Source organism: Camarhynchus parvulus, chromosome 14 (assembly GCF_901933205.1).
Source record: "Camarhynchus parvulus chromosome 14, STF_HiC, whole genome shotgun sequence".
Taxonomy (NCBI): Eukaryota; Metazoa; Chordata; class Aves; order Passeriformes; family Thraupidae; genus Camarhynchus; species Camarhynchus parvulus.
The window spans coordinates 6,375,104-6,394,627 of NC_044584.1; the positions used below are offsets into that span (position 1 = coordinate 6,375,104).

Genomic DNA, 19,524 nt, shown 5'->3' on the forward strand with positions numbered 1-19,524 from the left:
TGACTTTAAAAGCTCTTTGAGATCACACTCTGCAAAAAGCAATTAAAAGATGTCACACAGGGTTGGGTTGGTATTTTCAGTTTTCAAAGAATGGCTGAGGTTGGTAGGGACCTCTGAGGTCACCTTGTGCAGCCCCTCCCAGCACATCCAGGCTGCCCAAGCCCTTGTCCAGAGAGATTCTGAATATATCTGGGGATAGACCCTCCACAACCTCTCAGGGCAGCTTCTTCCAGGACTTGGTCACCCTCATATTTGTGATAATCAGACACAACTTCATGTGTTTCACTTTGTCCTCCCTGCCTCCTGGACACCTCCTGGACACACTTTTTTAACCCCTCTTCCAGGTATTTGTACCCATTCATGAGGTTCCCCTGAGCCTCTCCTGTGAGCTGAGCAGTCCCAGAGCTCTCAGCCACACCATGATGGAATTTTCAGTACTATTTTCCAGTATTCTGTTTTTCAAGACATTTACAAACCTAAACTATACCACTACCTAGCCTCATCTTTTTCTTTCTTGACACATATGGAGGAAGAAACTATAACGATCTGCTGGTTTAAATAATCTTTTCCATAAATAGTAAATTTACACACCCGTTTCTTAAGCACAGGAGTACACAGCTCTGTTGGCCTTCTGGAGCTTCTCTGTCTTCATGGAAAATAAAGACAGTTTGTTCCATAAGCACTTTAGGATAAATTAAATTAGGAATGGTGGCCACGCTGGTCAAGAAGAAATTTATGCCATGAAATAATGCCCTTTTTTTTCCTGTTTCTTACATAACTCCACCAAGAATGTATTTTAATTTGGAGAAAAATTATATCCATCCATGTTAAAACAGAATTTTAATATAGATCAGGATTTTGCATTAGAACTCAATAATGTTCTGAACTGTAAGCAATAGGTAATTTGAAACAAAACCAAAGGCTTTTGGCTTTGAACATGAAATAGCACCAAAGCTGACAGAACAGAACTTGTTGGCCTTGGAACCAGCATTTTATGAGACTGTTGAGGGAAAGGTAATCCATATGAATTAAACTGTTTTGTTACTACTTAGGTTACTGACCCCAATAGAAACAAGAAGCCAACACAGAAAAATGAAGTAACTCCCCCCGCCTCCAAATTTCAGCAGTTTAAATAATTCTGATTGCTACTTGATTAGCCTTCTTTGTGATAGAAATGATGGGTGTTTTCCTCAGCAATAACAGAAGTGAACATGACCTCCTGAAAGAAAAAGTTTACTGAAATAAATGTTCTAGTTCCAGGCATCAAACCCACCATTTTTAACACTTAGAAAAAAAAGCCCAAAACTCTGCCTCCTCACATTTTTATATATGACATTAATTCATAAATACCAAGCTACTAAGGAAATTTTAAGCTGTGAAGATAAACTTAACAGTGATGCAATGGAAGTTTAAGCACCAAGTTTAGAATAATACCACTAAACTAACCCAAACCCCAAATAAAATTATCTCTCTGCCTGAGAATGAGGTAACTACAAGAAAATATCACTTTGCTGGCCTGGAATGGAGAGGGATAACAGTGAGGATGATGAGCACCACTGGGATGAGAACTCACCTAAATTGTGTCGCTTTGTCTTCGCGTGCTCGTGAATATGTTTCTTTGTAAAACAGCCAAAGAAGACACAGTAGAGGCAAGAGTGGAGTCTGTTCAGGTGGGCACCACACATATGACAAATGCACGACTTTGCCTGAAACAGCAAAACAGACACAGGTTGTGAGTGCCAGAAGCATCCCCAAGCCCAGGCACAGCTCTCATGGCCACCCTTCCCTTTCCCTCTGGAATGCTGCAAACAGCAGGGAAAATGTTCTGTCCTCCTGTGCAAAACCAGCATAACAGGGAAATTGTTTTGTCCTTGTGTGCAAAACCAGCAGCTGGACATAACACATGAAACTCCATTTGTCCAAGAGATTTGCAAGTCCTATCAGGGAGCAGGTCTCATGATTCCGATGAACACCAGAGCCCAGGGAAAGGAGCTGCCCAGCAGGGAGGGTAAGGGTTGAAGAGGCAGGAGTTGGGGTGGTGGGACCACTGCAAGAACTCTGCTTTTTCAAAGCACCAACCTCCTTGATGCTCTCAAAAGCTGTAATATGACTTAAACATTACAATGTGTGTGGGTATATGATATTTCATTTCTCTGCTGGGAGATTCTGCCAGATTGCCCCATTAGATTTTTCTACATTAGTCCAAAGAACAGTGGCATAGTATCAAATCCATACCAGCCAGAGTTACAGAAGTTGCCTTTGCCATTCTGAGACTGGCTTTGGACCAGGAGCTTTCTGAAAGCAATGGAAGTTTTCCCAAAACTGCCCAGAATGTGCAGGTCTGAGGAAAGTTGCCCTGATTCACTGGAAATTAATAAGCACACACCCCTGATATGACAGTCTATGATAGCAATATATTTTAGCAAGTGAGTTTTAAGGACTAAAAAATACCACTGGAAGGTTAAATAGACTTTTTGACTCCTAATCACATTTGAAGCACTCTAAGCCAACAGCATCCAAACTCATCTCTTAGCATTAAACTAAAGTACTTCAATATTTTTTTTAATTACTCTGTTTAATAAGAGACTTAAGAGAGTTTTGAGAGTAAGTCTTTTGCTCAACCACATTGAAAGTGATTTAGGTTCAATACCATCTGACTGGAAGTTACAGACAGGAGAAATTCCTTGCAGTAAATTCACTTTTCATCTCAGAACTGCATTCAGACCTATGTCTGAGGGCAACTGAACTTCTGTAACAGCTTAGAGCTACAAAGAACACTTAGAGCTGTGTCTGATTTTACAACCTAATCTGAAAATACTATTTCTTTGCTTGACAATATAGAAGGAACCATTTATCTTCATACTAAAAAAAATAAGAATTGGGATTACTAAAATCCTAAGATATCATCTAACCCAGGCAGTGCACTTCATCAAAAACAACCCACAAAATTCTTCAGTAATATTTGCCCAGTCTGCCACAACTTAAAATTACTGCTGAATAAATGATGCACAATCTTGTTCTCTAGTCTGGCATTTTTTCTCTCAGAATACTTTTGGCTTTTTAAAAAAATCATCAAAGCAGCTTGCAATATGTTGCACCATGTAATTTATTTTCAAGCTCCTACAAATTAAGACTTAAAATTCTGAATCTCACATGTTGTTTATTCAAAGTTATCCTAAGTTGTTAGGGGAAAATGTTGAATCGAACTCCACACACCTACAGAAAGAAATATTTTAAAGTTGGGCCAAAAAAAATTCACCACCACCAGCACAATTTCCATCTTTAGAAAAATGCTGCAGAACTGTCAAACTGTTGCCTAACGGCCGCTCGTTGGCTGCAGAAGCTAAATAGGATCAGCCTATCTGTTAAGATTGCTGCTATGACAACTCCAGCAACCAGCTATTTTACTGAGCCAGCTAAAAATAAATCTTTTAGCATTAAATGTATTGTAAACACATGACATAACAAGCATGTAAAAGCTGGTCATTTTAGGCTAAAAGGCAGAAAACTTGTACCTTAAAGAGTTTTTATTGCAATGGAAATTAAGAGAAATTGAACAATGTATAAGGAATTTAGTGATAAGTTGAAAGAGCAGTTCAATGACCTCTTGAAAGGAAGCTATTTTATCCATATCCTCTGTTTGTTCAATATAGCTCAAGGTGGCTTTTCAAAAGTTGTAAGAAAACAAGGTTAAAAGAGAGAGTGAGGAAAGAAATCAATATCAAAAACCATAGTGGCTATTCTTAACCAGATTAGCTGTCTCCTTGTCATCTGTCTGTGCTTTTAAACAATTTGCTAAGTTAAAACAAAGCTGCCACTCTCCTACCCCACCCCAAATAATCAAATTACTTTGTTTCATAATACTCCCACCCTGCTCGCATCTCTTGAGGCTACAGTCTTAAGATGAAACAGAATACTGCAAATGAGTAATGAGAAGCAGTTGGATCCATACAGTCACTAGCTTGTTTTAAAACAGCATTCAACTTTTTAAAAAGGCAAGTTAGGTCTTGCTTATGGCTGGATACTTTAGGGAACTCAACCAGGATTTCAGCTACAGAATCAACCTGTCACTTCTCCTCCCCTAAGATACAGGAACATCCCTTCCTTATCCAAGAGTTTTCCCCTTCCTTCACACTCCCACTGTTATTCTGCTTCCTTCATGTATTATCCTCACCCTCAAATACCCCACTCTCCATCTTTCACCCCATCACACACAATCCCTCATCTTCATGTCCCCAGCCAGTCTTCCCTTCAATCCACACTAGACCTCTGTCTGTCCCCTTTATTTTTGCTCTGATATTCCAACAAACCACCCACAAAAACCAGAAGAGGCCGTGAATGTTTTCCTTCTGGAAGATTATAATCACTTTTGTAAATGATAGGAAAGAATGGTCCTGCACAATATAAATGGTGTGTGCACATACACAGAGTTACTGATAGTTCTGACAACATCTCAATTCCTCTGCAATTGAGGAATTCCCTCAATTCCTGTATTGCTACCAGGGTTGGGAACCCACAGGCTGAGCCCCAGCAATGGTTTTGGACCCTCTACAGAGGAGGTTCAGCCCAACAAAAGAGGGTGCAAACATTAGTGCCTGACACACACAGGGGAACTGCCTGGGATCACCTCTAAGGCAAGGCAAGAGTTCAACAACTGCTCTCAATGCTGTGAACAGTCATGATACATAATGAGTTAAAAAAGAAAGCAGCAGGCATCACTTGGTCAAAACCCTGAGTGCTGACACTCCAAATCTTGCCAAATTGTCAGAACAGCTTCTTACTAGTTTACCATCAAACCATCAGAATAGCAGTGGAGAAAATCAACACATCCACTGATGTTCTGCTCTTGCACTTCTTGGTCCTGTCCTGGGCCAGCTCAGGCTCCACCTAAAGCAAGGAGGTCACACAGGGCAGGAGCATCAGTTGTTCTAAAAACCCATAAACCTGTTTCATCTTCATGTAATACTGGCTCCTCAAAGCAACCAATGGCAATGAACTATCCCTACAGAGCCAACAGTGCAGGGAAAGCAAGAGGCATCCAGCGACCTGAGCTATTACAAACTCTCCTTCCACATTTGCAGCTATTTCAGAAATAGCTTTAGAAGTACAATTTTTATTTAACTGTATACGATAAGAGGAAAACATCTTTTTAGAAGTTTTCCACTGTGGTACTTAGGAGTCTTGCCTCTTATGCTCACACTAAATATATCAAAGCACTTGGAGAACAGAGAGGTTTTTAGCTACAAGCTTGTAAGCCAAAGACCTCCTACCTTTCACAGTCTGCAAAACATCTCCACCACAAAGGTACAGGGGAAAAGATGATCGAGGTAACACTAACAAGACAGTGGGAGGCTTGGGGGGTTAAAAGATCATAAGGAAGGTGTTGCTACCCTGTAGGTGTTCACAAGTAACTCAAAGAAGCAGATTCTTAAGGCAGTCTTAAAGCAAACACGAGTTATGGATCCCTGCAATGTTGATCAGGTACAAATTTGTAGCATTAGGAAAGTAAAAGCTTCCCAAACCAAATCTACTTTATTTTCCCATCTTTTAAAGTAAGTCTTTTGTGTAAAACAGATAAAATGCTTAGACACGTCAGAAAAAAAGAGAAAGTATATAATTTTCTAACATGTTATAATCATTACTGGAAGTTTCTGGTGAGTATGCTTCATTTTCCAGCCCAAACCTTCTTCAGAAACAATTTTATTCTCAGTCTGCACAGATTAAGGTGTTTGTTGGGCAGGTCTACATATGCCTGCCTAGAGAATACAGTTACATGTGGGAAATTCTGCCTCCATGCCCAAGTTTGCCACTAAAACCTGCTTTGTTCTCCAGGAGCCATGTTTGTGCTCCAGAAGTGTTACCTCAGCTCTGCCAAACTATTCCTTACAAGGTTGTGCTTCAGAGGACTTGAAAGAAGGGGAAAGCAACACTTGTGTAGAGCCTTACGAATCTGTGACAGTTCCTGCAATAAAACTCTGCTTTCTTGAATCCTTAATCCCTTAGAGATGCATGAACTAAAGTGAAGAGACTGAGTTTAGGCTTGCAGTGTTCATTACCTTAATAGCAGACCAGGGGAAAGAAGAAAAAACAATCCCAAACCAGGAAAGTCAGAGACCTTAGACTGAAATTTTTTTAATATGAAGTGCAAATGCCTTCACCGGGCCACAGATCAAGACACTGAAGCAAAATTTAAACATTTTCTCACATATTCAGTGTTCCAGACCTTAATATTCACATTTTAGGAACAGTCAATCCTCTCTGGGAATTTTTGCCTATTCTATTCCCCTCACTATGTTTAGATCACAGCCTGGACACAGAGTTTTATTTTTATTCTTATTCATTCATCTTGCAACCAATTCTCTCCCAGATCTAAACCAGCCACAGCAGCTCACACTGAGTGATGAACAGTGTGCTTCCCTTGGCCTATTTTTTGAAAGGAAAAAAGGACAGATAATCACAAAAGGCCATGAAACCAACCACTGCTGAAGATGGAGACCCTACGGCTGTTCTAACAGTGGAGTTTCTTCTGCCCTGTGGGGGATAGAGCCAGTGTTAAAGCACAGCCAAGAGCATTTATTGCTCCTGAATACTCTGCACCTCAAGAGTAACAAAAATGGGTCAAATCTGCCTTACAACAATTCTGTCACTCCTTAGTCTGTATTTACTCCCAGACTCCCCGTGCTGTGCTCCTGACACCAGTCTGTCACAAATCCATCAAACACCAGTGCAGGGGCTGGGACATTTCAGATATTTAAATAATTAAAACTTCAAAGTCGTGTTCTTAAGAGTTGAAGAGACAAAAAGAAGGAATTGATTCTACAGTTCTCCATGATATGGCATATAAATCACTCCTCCACATGCTGATAGGATGATTCAGTTACTCTGAGTCAGTGCACTGCTCTGACACATCAGCTTTAAATAATTTAAAAATCAACTTAAGTATTGTTCACTCACTTCCTGCAACCAAGTCTTAATTAGAAAGATTGGAAATGTCAATTTTGTCTTTAAAAGAACATGCCATCAATATTGTAAATTTTATTTTCAGACCCACTGAGGTCAGGGGTACCCATAAAAGGTTTTATTTGTACAAGCAAAACTGTGCACTAGTTACAGAATTTTTGAGTTTGCTAAGGGCTCAGAATATCACAGGTAACTTCATAAACTGGATTATTTTAAATGTTTGTTTAGACAGCAGCAGAACCAAAAAAAAAGGCAGAGAGGAGATGTCTGCACAGCTCTCCCAGACTGAACAGGACACTTGGCTCTGACCATCTGCTTGAAGTTTGAAGACAACAATATCACAATTTATAATTAAAGATGAAATGGCCTAAGCTGTTAAATAACATCACAGTTCTCAGATGGAGTGTAAATAAAAATATACCATTATGACCATGTGAGCAGCTTGCTGCTGATTCCAGTGAGTCCTACTTCTGTCTGTAACTGAATAAACTGTGGAAGAGAAAAAGGAAACGGAACATGCTAGAAAGCAACTTGAGGAAACTTTTTTCCCTTTCATCTGATAGGGATTACATGCACGGACAATACTCAAAAGAAATACAGCACTTATTTCTGAATTCACTCTTCATTCACTGAAATGAAGACATGCTGTTAAATGAGAACCATGCTGGAGCCAAAGTCTATCCAAATTACAAAACCATGACTTTGGTTCAAGGGCTTTCATCAAGAGAACCCTGCAAGTCAATCAACAACTACACAACCCAGATGAAATTAATAATTATGTCTGGGAGCAAAACACAGAACTGAGAAGGTATCATTAATTCTACATACAGATTTTTCTCCAGCTCTCCTTATTCTGGATGATGTGTGTCATTTCAAGAGATGGATATTGAAACCCTGCTTTTTTAAAAGATTTTTAAAGTTTTTTAAAGATTTTTTTAAACTTTTTCCATTTTTTGTTTTACACAAAATTCTGCAACAGGTACAAGGCTGAAATGAAACCTGGGAGGAAAAGAAGAGGTGTGCAATTTAAAAGACAGCATGAGCTAGAGGAAAAAATAGGAGGATGCTCTACAAATGTAATTCTGCTTTTCCTGTACATAGTCACAGTAGTAAAAAGTTGTATTTCAACAAGAACAAGGCAATTCTCTGGAATTCAAATGACTATGCTGAAATTGCTTCTTTGCTTCTCCTTTGGTAGGTGCTCATCCCCTCCACCAGCATTTACAAACCTAAATGATTTCTCAAGTACTTTATAAAAGATGCAGTTAAGAGCCTATTGTGTTTTTAAACCATTTAAATAATGGACCTTATTCAAATTAAAACACGTGTCCTTCTATAGTAAGATTCTTTTAACAGTGGGAAGTCTATTTGCCTTGTGAAAACACATAAGCTTCTTAAGGTTCAAATGCACAGCTCCTTCCCTGGGTATATCCATAGCATGGATACATTCTGTGTGTTGATTTTTATCTATTTCCTGCAATGCACCACTGCAGCAGCAAATTCCACATGAGAACAAGGGCCCTGCCAAGACCGCAGCAGTGTGTGCTCAGATCAGTGCAAAATCTATTCCTTTCCCTCACCATTCCCCCACGTCAGCAAATCCTGGAAATGTTTTTAAATGTCCTATTAGGTAACATATTGATCTCTTCTGTGGGCACGTGACTGGGGAAGCAATTCAAGGAATAAGCTAAAGAGCCAAACCTGCCTGATGCTATGCAGAGTCTTATTAAACCCTGCCCAGGCTGCAGAGATTACTTTTTGCCCTGTGTAAAACTAAGAAATGGGATTCTTCCTATGAAAACAGGAATGCTCTTGGGAAGTTTGCCACAGAATTTGGATGGAAATATTCTAGATAGCATCCTTTCAGAAAGGCAAGAAAAAAGAAACTTCAGGATCAAAGCCCTAACAACTCCTACAGGCTCATTTGGAAAAGCACACATATTCCAGCTATCTTTTCCTTAACTACTCTGTGATAGCCATAAAAATACAGACACTTAATTAGCTCAGATCAAAGTCAGAGCAATTCTGCTGGTAGGAAAGATGGATGGGAGGATGCTACAACACAGATTCTCCATGGTGTGACTTACTAGTGGGACAAATATGGCAAAAAAAGGCAAACAGTAGAAAATGAGCAGCAGTAGAATGACAGAGGGCATCTGTTAGTGACTGGTTGTCAACCCTTCCAACCCAAGTCATTCTATGATTTTAAAAACCCCAAGGCCACACTGAATAGGGCACATCTATTGGTGATTTGTCAAAACTTAAGTTCTTATATACAACACATGTATGAAATTAGAAATTCTGCTTGTCTAGTTCCACTTATGATTTTAAGAAGTCAGCACCTGAGTATTTATGTCCAGGAAGACTGCAAGCCAACCTGCACATTACTGCTGAGGAACAGCCAGAGTGAAAGTGCTTGCACAGAACATGTTTGATATCCAGTAACCTGAAGCTTATTGTTTCCTCACACCTCAATACAAAACAAATTAATAATTTATGCTACTAGAGCTAAATAAGAGGTCTTTCATTCACTACAAAACTTTTATGCAAATTTGCAAGCCTGAAGTTATGGAGATAAAATAGAGGTAGTCAGAATTGCAATTCACCCTTCAGAGGGCAAGATTTAGACAGATGGATATTCTGAACTCTACAGACAGGCAGGTCAGCATAGGAAAAACATTATTAAAATATTATTAAAGCAATATGAGCATAAAATATGTTCTGGAAGAGAAAAGGAGCTTAGATTTTTCCTATTAAAAGTGGTAAGATGAATGAAAGCATCTTCAGAAAAACAGCTGGGAAAGAAGCATTCTCATGACAGGGATTTACTCCTTTATCCATTTAAAGAGTTTGCAAATTGCTGCAGTCTCACAATAATATAATAAACATTAATCACAAAGTATTTAGGAAGGTGGGCGATAGATTCTCAGCGAAGAGCTTCTGTCTTTTTCCACAGAGTGCACAGCCAACTATCTTCTAACACTCGCTGATGTATTTAGAACATGAACTTGTTTTGCAAAATATGTGCATTTTACCCTCCTCCCAAAGGTGCTGATAAACTGTGACTGCCTCTCAGGATCAGGGCACAGGGAATTCTACCTGCTGTGGTTAAGGAGGGCTCAGGAAGGGGTTCTTCCCACACAGAGAACTTTCAAATCACATATATGGAACTGACAAGCAACAAAAATGTCATCCAATGTGCCCCACTGCTATCAGGATGATTAAAGACACCACTTGGTTATTTTGTATTTTAACAAGGTTTCAGCTATAGGAAGAGCTGTAGGATGTAGGATGACAACATCATAGAAGCAAGTTCTGCATTCTTTCCTCACTGCAGTTTATTGACTACACCTAAAGAGATCTCTGATTTTTTTTCCTAGCAATATCCAAACACTCAACAACACTTTGTTTGTTTGTTTTCTTAATGCACCAATCACAAGTATTAAGTAAAAATCCATATATTTCCTTCTCACACCTGCCTGGAGGCCATTCATAGATTAGCTATATATTAGGGTCATTGCTTAGTTCAGGCAACCTAAACTGACAAATTTCTGAATTAAGATTTTTACATTGGAGCACACAGAAATTCATCCTGGTATTTTGCATAGTCTCTTCTGTAAATTACTAAAAGGGGTGCTACTAAGTGCTACTTTTTTACTAAGTAAAAAAAGTGTTTGCTTTTTTTAAGTCACAGGAAAAATCTACCCTTTTTAATAGTGCAAGTGCAATTATATGCGTCTTTCTGAGGTGTCATCCTCAGTAATTTTGACTCCAAAAAACTTACCATGATTCTGATCAGTCACAGTTTAATAAACATGAGGCAAACCTGTAAGTGAATGGAGTTGACATTCAGGCCCTAAATCTGTCCACTGACATTTGCGTAAAGGAAAAAAAAATAAAAAGAGGTCTAGAGCTTCACTGCAATGTAATTCTTCAAAAAGCAGCAAAAAGAACCAGCAAAGAGATTCAAACCTTCACCCTGACCCCACTCACACAGCTGCCCACAAGGACCAGAAGAACATTTGTGTGCAGGTTAGATGACACTCACCCTCACAGCAATGGGAGAAGTTCTTGCTCATAGCAGCTCTGAGCTATGTGAATTCACTAGAAAAAAAAATCTGCCCTTATATCTGTGAGAATAAATATACAAACAGGGTTACAGAGATATTTTGTTGGTAGTGGTTTTATTATTGTTGTTATGGGTTTGTTTTTTCTTTTTAATTTTATTTCCAAGCAGCTGCTCCATCATATTAAAAAAAGCTCCACTGAAACTAACAGCCAAGCAGGAATTGGCCAGAGCTTTGTATATTTGACGAGTACTATATGAAAAATGTTCATATTCAGCACAAAGTCAGAGCAAAAACATTATTTTCCACAAAGTCATGGAGAACAAACTTGCACAACAATTCCAGTGTCGCTGTTGTAGACTTGTAAACAATGATTCATGAGTATTTTGAAACAGATTTTCTATTTCATGCTTTACCTTCTAACATTTCTTCTGTTCATTCATAATTTGGATCAAATTGGAAAGATTTGGCTGAATTTCAGAGTGTTTGAACACTTTTTATCAACTCAAGGTAGCTGCAAGACTGCAGCAACCCTGAAAGTTAACCCATCAGGAGACTCCAGCAAAGTGCTACATGTTGATGACATTCATCATCACCTACAGCAAAAGATACGAAGATTTGACAAGAACATTTTGTGCTGACCAGCCAGGCCCCACTCTCTTCACTCATCTTCTGTATTTATGAGAGGAAGTGCTAAACCCTTAACTCAACGTAGACATTCCCTCCAACAAAGGCTGATCCCTTCAGCTTAGCCCCATTCACATCCCACCAGTATTATTTCCACATCTTCCTTTTTAGTAGGCTGCTTGGTTATATAATGCTACCCATTGAAAGCAAAAATTAGTAGATTATAGTGTTGGGTTTCATTTATGGACATTGTGCTTGGTTTGTCATTTAATGTAAAAAGTGTTAGTTTCATTTAAAGCACGGCTATAAAAATTAGTTAAGACAAAACAAATGCAGACTGCAGCAGCCAGCTGGGCTCAGTGGCTAGGAAAGCTTATTAGGCAAAGCACATGCTTTTAGCTAGAGCACACCTCTGCATTCCAAAAAGAAATCCCAGCAGGACAGCAAAAGCTTTTGCAACACCAGGATAAGAAAAGCAAGCAGAAAAACTCCCAGGCTGTTAATTACAGTCAAAGTCTATTTCATAATATCAACAACAGATCTTTCTCCCTATTTTCCTGTCTCTTTAAAGGATGGAATAAAGCAAAGCCAAGGCACCTCCTCTCTTTGCCATTTGACTTGCCATGTTTTTGAGAGAAACCTATCTCACCTACCCTCTGCTTCCCAAAGGAAGGGGTTGGAAAGGCTGCAGAGAAAGGGTCAAAATACGATTAAAAAGTGCAGGAACTAAACCAAGCCTTCCTTCCTTGATGTAAAGCATGAAAACATAATGTGGGCATTATATAACCTGTCTGTGTAAACACCAGTTTCTTTCTGAAATTATTAGTTTACATGAAATTCTAAAGCTTCTATTAAAATATGTAACATGAAAAAGGAAGATGATATTTCAGTTGGAAGTGCTACCCAGTCCTGGTGAGATAAAAATCCATCTGCCTTTATACTACCAATACATCAAATCCTGTGTCTTCAGGAGTGTGTGAAAAGTACAAAAAACCCCAAAAAAACAACAAACCACAAAACCCCCACCCGAACAAACCAAAAAGCAGAACAACTCCTTTATGCTGTACCCCATAGAAGACAGAGCAACTGGGGAGTTCCAAGAACCATCCCTGGTAGCCAGTTCCAAGCAGTTGTTAGTGATATTTCAAAAGGGGCACAGCTTTAAACCTAAATAATTGAAAATCTGAACTCAACTCTAAAAAAATATTAACACTATTCCAGCTCCTGAAACTGCTCAGAGTTCTGCAGAACAGGAACCATCAAGCCAGAACACTTCAGACACGATGCCACCTCTTCATTCACAGTGCATCTTTCTGACAGTACTTCAGAACTCATAATGTGCCACTGCCTCACATCCTCACAAAATGCTCTTTAAACCAGAATAAGAGAACTCCAGTTACAAGACAGCAAAGCAAAATGTTTAAAGATGTCAAAGAATATCTTGAACCTACATCCAAACCAAAAATGCTTATAAAGCTTAGTGACAAAGACCTGATTTTAAATAGAAACAGGAATGGGTTCACCTTCAGCAGTTTAACTCCTGCCCTTACAGGAGCCAGGTCAGTGGAGTATTCAAACACAACTTCTCACCTTCCAGGTGCTCTACAAGCCCTCATGTCTGTGCCCTGCCTGTAAGCAAGAAAAAGTAACATGCTACATAATACATAACATTTTCCACCTCTTTTTTTTTTTGTGAAGATATTAAGGTTTCTACTAGAGATTTAATTTTGTCCACTGCCAGAGAGTTAGAACAGTACTCTAATGTAAAAGACAATTTGCCTGTCAAAGTTAATAAATTAATCCAGTTATTCTTTCATTAATCACACAGAAATTAAGGATAAAATTAAAAGATTCTCTAAGAGAGGGGAGATTTTTCAGAAACTTTACAGGCACGTTCAAGTGGGTTTCATCAGTCTTGCAAATCCATTCCCTGGCACTTCTTCCTCAGTAATGAAGTAATTGAAATTAACATGCCAAAAGACTTAATCAGAGCAGGATTTCCTGACATCCCATTTCTGATAATCAAGTGATGGCAATGGTAACTGAGAGGGGGAAGGTGATACCTACACATGTTTAACCCAAAATCTGCATTAGGACTTTCCAGGTAAAACTCATGGAGAAAATATCATATCTATTAATATTCCACATGACCCTTTGAACAAATGTTTGCACAGCAAATTCATCACTGCAGTTCTGCTAGACACAAGTCAACTGACAACACTAAAAAGCAACAAGGAGAAAAAATCCAAATAGTGGACATGTCAGGAATACTATGAAGAAAGAGGGAAAATAGAACTCCACTCAATGTGACAACTTCCTAGACCAAAACTGTTTCAGCCCATTCAGCTCCCTTTTCTTTCATTGGCTCTTGGGAAATTCTGCATTTTGGAAAGAACTAATCTTCCTTCTCAAATGAAAATACAATTAATGTACATATATACACACATACAGGTATAATGTGTTAAAAAGTGTAACCATTTTACTTAGAAGAAAGAAAACAGAATTTCAATCTCCATTTCCTACAAAGATGGTTTCAGAGCACAATTTATATACTCTTAACATTCAGCAAATACCAAGTACCAGGGACACATTGGAATTTCTATTAAAAATAATACTTTAACACAAGAATTGTTTGTATAATGGGAAAATACATGGGGTTTTTGTAGAGGTTTTGATCTATTTATTAATGCCATGGATATTCAGTAGTTCACATTGCATCCTTGGACAGAAGCAGATTCGGTAAGAGCTGAGAGACCTTTAAGAAGAGAAAAAACGCAGAAGGAGAAACCATAAGCCATCAGTGGAACACATGCACCTGACAAATTAGGAGCACGTGGCATTTCAGGAATACCAGTGCCTGCAAAAGATGCTTGAAAGAAGAGAAGTTGCTTATGCATTCCAGGTGATTGCCAGCACCTCCTCGTGCACGTGGCACTGATTCATTCAGACACGACACTCAGAACTACAGCTCTGCCACATTTGTCAAGTACAAAAAGACATAACTTAGATTCTACCTGGCAATAGCAAATACTGAGCCCACACCACGTCCATTAACACTAATAATTAAGATAAGTAGTTTTTCATTTACCAAAAGGGCAAAAGCTGCAGACAGCTTCAGAAAAAGAATTACTCAGATATAATTTAGAGCTTATTTTATCAGGAGAGTGTGAGGGTACTTGGCACACGTGAACTTTTGTGCAAAGCAGAACACAGAAAACTTCAGTTGCATAAATATAATAATCAGGTGATTTAAATAACTTCTTTGGAAAGAAAAAATCAACTATCTGAAGACTCCCTACTAGAAAAAAGACACTAATGAAAATTGGAACAAACACTGGTGAAACAAATTGCTCTTTAACTCCTATCACAAACTAAATTCATCTTTTAATCAGAGAGTAAGACAACAAACACCAACAGCCAAACACATCCAAAGAAATTACAAAAAAGGATAAAGGGAAAAAACATCATCCATATGGTCTAGCTCTGCTGCTCTGACAAAACACAGCAGACCTTGAAGCCTCTTTAACTGATCATTAAATTAGTGAACCTGAGGCTTAAACAGGCAGAGAAAGAACAGATTCTGTACTACACTGGATACCACACACCTTGAAGCATCTCTTGTTACCATTCTCCACTTTTCCTGCCCAAGGTTAAGCAAATTACCAGTGACTATATGTGTGTGGGTTTTTAACATATATACACAGACCAAAAACCCCTAATTAAACTTCAAAAAAAAAAATCCACTACAATGGTTCTGTGCATTGAAATGAAGGATTAAAACCTCAAAATTCAAACTGAGACTTTCAAAAGTTAACATCTGGAAATGCATTTATACAGGGAAAAAAACCCCAAGCACTGAGCTCCACCCAACGACAACATCACAAAAATGAAATAAGTAAGTGCTCTTACAGGATTCTAAATAACAAAACACATTTTCTCATCATACATTCTGGTCTCTCATGATACAGGATGAAGTTTAATAGGAGCCTGTTGTGAGACACTGAGATTGAAAGAAAGAAATTTCATAACCACTTGCAATAATTATTGGCATTTTTAGTAAAACAATAGATGAAGTCACAGTATTATTAACTCTGATAGAGCAGTGACTGCTCAGTGGACCAGAACTCAGTCATTGAATGCAGATTGACTGGAACAACCTGAGGTACATTTTTTTTCTTTTATGATTAAGACAATACCATGGAGAATGGTAAAACTTTAGTACAAACAACTACTAAACCAGCCTTTGCATATATTTTTTTACTTTTTAAAATTAATTACTTGTACAATATGTACATATAAAACACCAAATCTATGTGAGACTGCCTGACAGATGAGACAATACAGTACAGAAAGTTTAATGAGCCACAGACTTAAGAAAGAACCAGCCACACACTTCAAACACACAGACTGCTGGAAAAACTAATAAAATTAATGCTTTGTTTGTTGAATGTACATGAATTACAATTACAGTTTTATTGCTCTGTATTTGTTCAAATATACCCCAGCGCTCCTTCACACAAACCTACGCTTCAAAATAATCAATGGAGTAATTAGAAACACTGTAGAGAATTAGTGCATTGAGTAACATTTCCATAATTTCTCCTAAGAAATGATTAACAGATATTAGATAGCATGAGCAGTGCTTTTGAGGGACTTAAGGATATAGTCATTTGGTTTTCCAGTTGAAGAAAAGAGTTCTCATTTCCCAACTGGCTTCCCATCAGCCAGTATGTTACTTCAAGACTCTCCAAGAATAAGGAGTATTGGTACAATCAAGGAATCTTACATGCTACTACAGCACCAAGTGAAAGGGTTTTGAGTTTCAGACTGATAGAAAAGGTTTGCTTTGTTATGTGGTTTTAAATTTGAATTTCAACATCTGCATTAAAAAAAGGACAAAAAAGCAAGAAGGTGCATCCACAGGAAAGAGCCATAACTTCCCTGTGAGCTGAATCTACTCTGTAATTTCTGCTGACTTTCCAACGTCCTTCAGGGAAATCAAACTTGGCCAACAGTTTCTGTGCCAAGGCCTCATGTTAACAATTGTGTACAGAACACATTGCTGGGATGGGCAGAACCAGCTGTGCCACCAAACACCATCCTGACAGAATCAGCCTGAAATCCCATTTCTTCCTTAAGGTCTGGAGGGATCATCACACCTGAACAGAACTCTGGGTTGTCCTACCACACTCAAGTAGTGAATTCCCTGCCATATCCTCATTCAGGGGGTTCCTAAACAACCAATATATTAAAAATACTCTTCCCTCATCATCCCCCCACTCAAAACATAGAGGCTTTGCCTCCAACTCTTCCACATTCCCTCACTATTTATGAGATGTTGTACAGGCTTCCATCTCCCATTATTTTTTGTTTACTTACTTCCCATACAGAAACTGAAAGCTTTGTTGTGTCAGAAGGTAATTATTTTTATCAAACAGAAGACTGAATTCCAGAAAAGCCCAAGTTCAGACAGCAGCAAGGGCTCTGTGGGTCCTGCCTTCCCTTCTCAATTTCAGTTCTCTCCCCAAAGGAAGGTGGATGGTCTGCTGGAACCCACAGCTTCCCCTTCAGCAGGGAATCCATCTGATGCAATCTCAGCAATTACCACATTGCATTCCAACAGGAAAACATCATCACAAGGTAGGACTCCACAAGCTCTGCCCCAAAGCTGTAAATGACTGAGGTCTGAAATCAATCAGTTCAAGCAAACAGATCAACTCAACACTTCTTGTCTCCCAGCTGAGCAACTGAATTTGGGAGGAGGCAACAGCTGGACCTGAAGATCTCAAACAGCAGACTCACTGGGAACGAGGGAAGTTATGTATTTATCATTTGATTTCCTTCTTCCCCATATCACACAAACCTTAACAGTTTTCAGAAACTTTAAATTATTTATTGCCCTGAACATACTAACAAATCTTCTTTGGCAGATGAGACACATTTTTACACATTCTTCCATGGATCTAGCCTGTCCCAGCTTCCAAAACTCAGACAGACTTCCCAACACTTACGGAAAACATTAACTATATACAGTAGAGCTCATCAAAGCTTCAAATCCCTCACCAAAGTTAACATAGCAGCAGACATTTGTGTGTGCTTGGCATTGCTAAAAGAAAAAAAAAAAAAAGACATTGTATTTGCTATTAAAAATAACCACAGTGCAATCTGAACGTTGGTATGAACAGAGAACTCATCTGTCAATTTGTTCTAAACAAATTCCTGTTCCTGCACTCACGGAAACAGTACCAGGAATAAATTCAACATCTATAATGCACAGATTGAGCCTCAATCCATCATTTGGATGTGGCAGTGGAGGCCACAAACAGAACAGGGAACTCAACCTTTCTCCCTTCAGCTCCCAAAGCTGCGCAGGCTACCCCAGCAAGAGGAACTGTCTGGGCTCTTAAAGCCCCTGCACATGGGAAAATGAAAGGCTGATACAAACACAAACCACAACAGCAGGATAAAGGGAAACACAGGAATGAGGGAGAGAGTGAATTATAAAGTCTTTTATCTGAACAAAAGCCAGAACTTCCTTGGCATATTGCACTTGAAAAACCAGTTAAGAGCTTGAAGGAAAACCAAGGGATTCTTCAGGAGAGTATTACAATTGCAAATCACCAGTAATCTCACATAGATTAGAGCAAAAATATTCCATGAGAGCCAGTACAGATTTATAGTCCTGATCTCTTGCTTTGTCTCCATAGTTAGAAGCATGGGTGGTGTTCTGGGGACAAATACATGGCCTTTATGCTTTACAGCAGGATTAAAAAAGCATTTGAGAGCATTGAGGCCTCAGGCCTTCTTAGAGTACCTGAAATTGCTGAAAAGCTCTCCCTGCCAAGCAAAGAGGTGATTTGCTCAGGTCTAAAAGAAGCCCTTCCTAGTTCTGATTTTCAGGGCAGTGTTTCCTGTGATCTAAAAGTGCAAAGAACTGAGGCACAAGGAATGAAAAGCAGGGGAGCTCTGCATGACACACAATGTGTGGGTAATAATAAACTCTCCAACACTGCATTTTTACCTGGATTTTGTCCTATGGGAACACATTCATAATAAAGTAACTTCTATAGCACCTTCTCTTAAAATACAAGAGAGGATAAAATTATTGGTGACACAATGTCCAGCCACTGGATATGATGAGATTTATGCTGGAAATACATTGGGAAAATGTATTTCTGTCTGACTAAACAGCCAGTAAATCTCACCTCCCTGGCAATCAGACACCACTGTGCCCAAAATGTAATGGATACCTTGGGAAAAAAAACCTACATAACTTGCATTTTTCTACAGCACATATATAAGAGCAAATGTTAAGCTGTTACAGGGGACTCAGATCCTGTACCAAAAATCCACTTATTCTCCTCTTCAGGGCTCTACATCTCAGATATAACTAAACCAAACACCATCTTTAGGCCAGTGCTGAGATATGATGATATCCAGAGTTCACAAAGGTTCTCCTGATTTTGAAAGATCCTAAGGACACAGATGGCAGAAGCTCCAGTTCTTCAGAATTGAGCCAAGCTAGTCACTACCTCTTAAAGAAAACACAAAATTTCCCCAGCACCCAACTATGGCAGAGAACCCAACAAACAGCAGGGGAGAGACTGTTAATTTCCTTTTTTTAAATTCCCCTCATCCTACCTTAAAAGCTTTCCTTCCTTTTTATCCCGAACACAAACCAGAACTTCCCTACATGAAAAACCAGAAAAATTAGCCACAATCAGAAGTTCATCCACGTCTTTACTAGTGCTACACAGGAATGTGTTTCAGTATATAACAGTTTTTCCTCCCTGAAGTCAGAGCAGCCATAAAAAGGGGGGAGGGGAGGTTGATTGCATGAGTTCTGCAGCATCTGGCTATGCAATAAGAC

General features: G+C 38.9%; 1 protein-coding gene across 2 annotated transcripts in view; it reads right to left on the reverse strand.

Moving 5' to 3' along the window:
• Positions 1–19,524, reverse strand: part of USP22 (ubiquitin specific peptidase 22) — an 89,535-nt gene that overhangs the window by 55,743 nt on the left and 14,268 nt on the right. For both annotated transcript variants that reach the window (XM_030957863.1, XM_030957862.1), the window contains exon 2: positions 1,574–1,706. In XM_030957863.1, the coding sequence (XP_030813723.1) occupies positions 1,574–1,706 (133 nt within the window). The remainder of the gene's footprint in view (positions 1–1,573; positions 1,707–19,524) is intronic.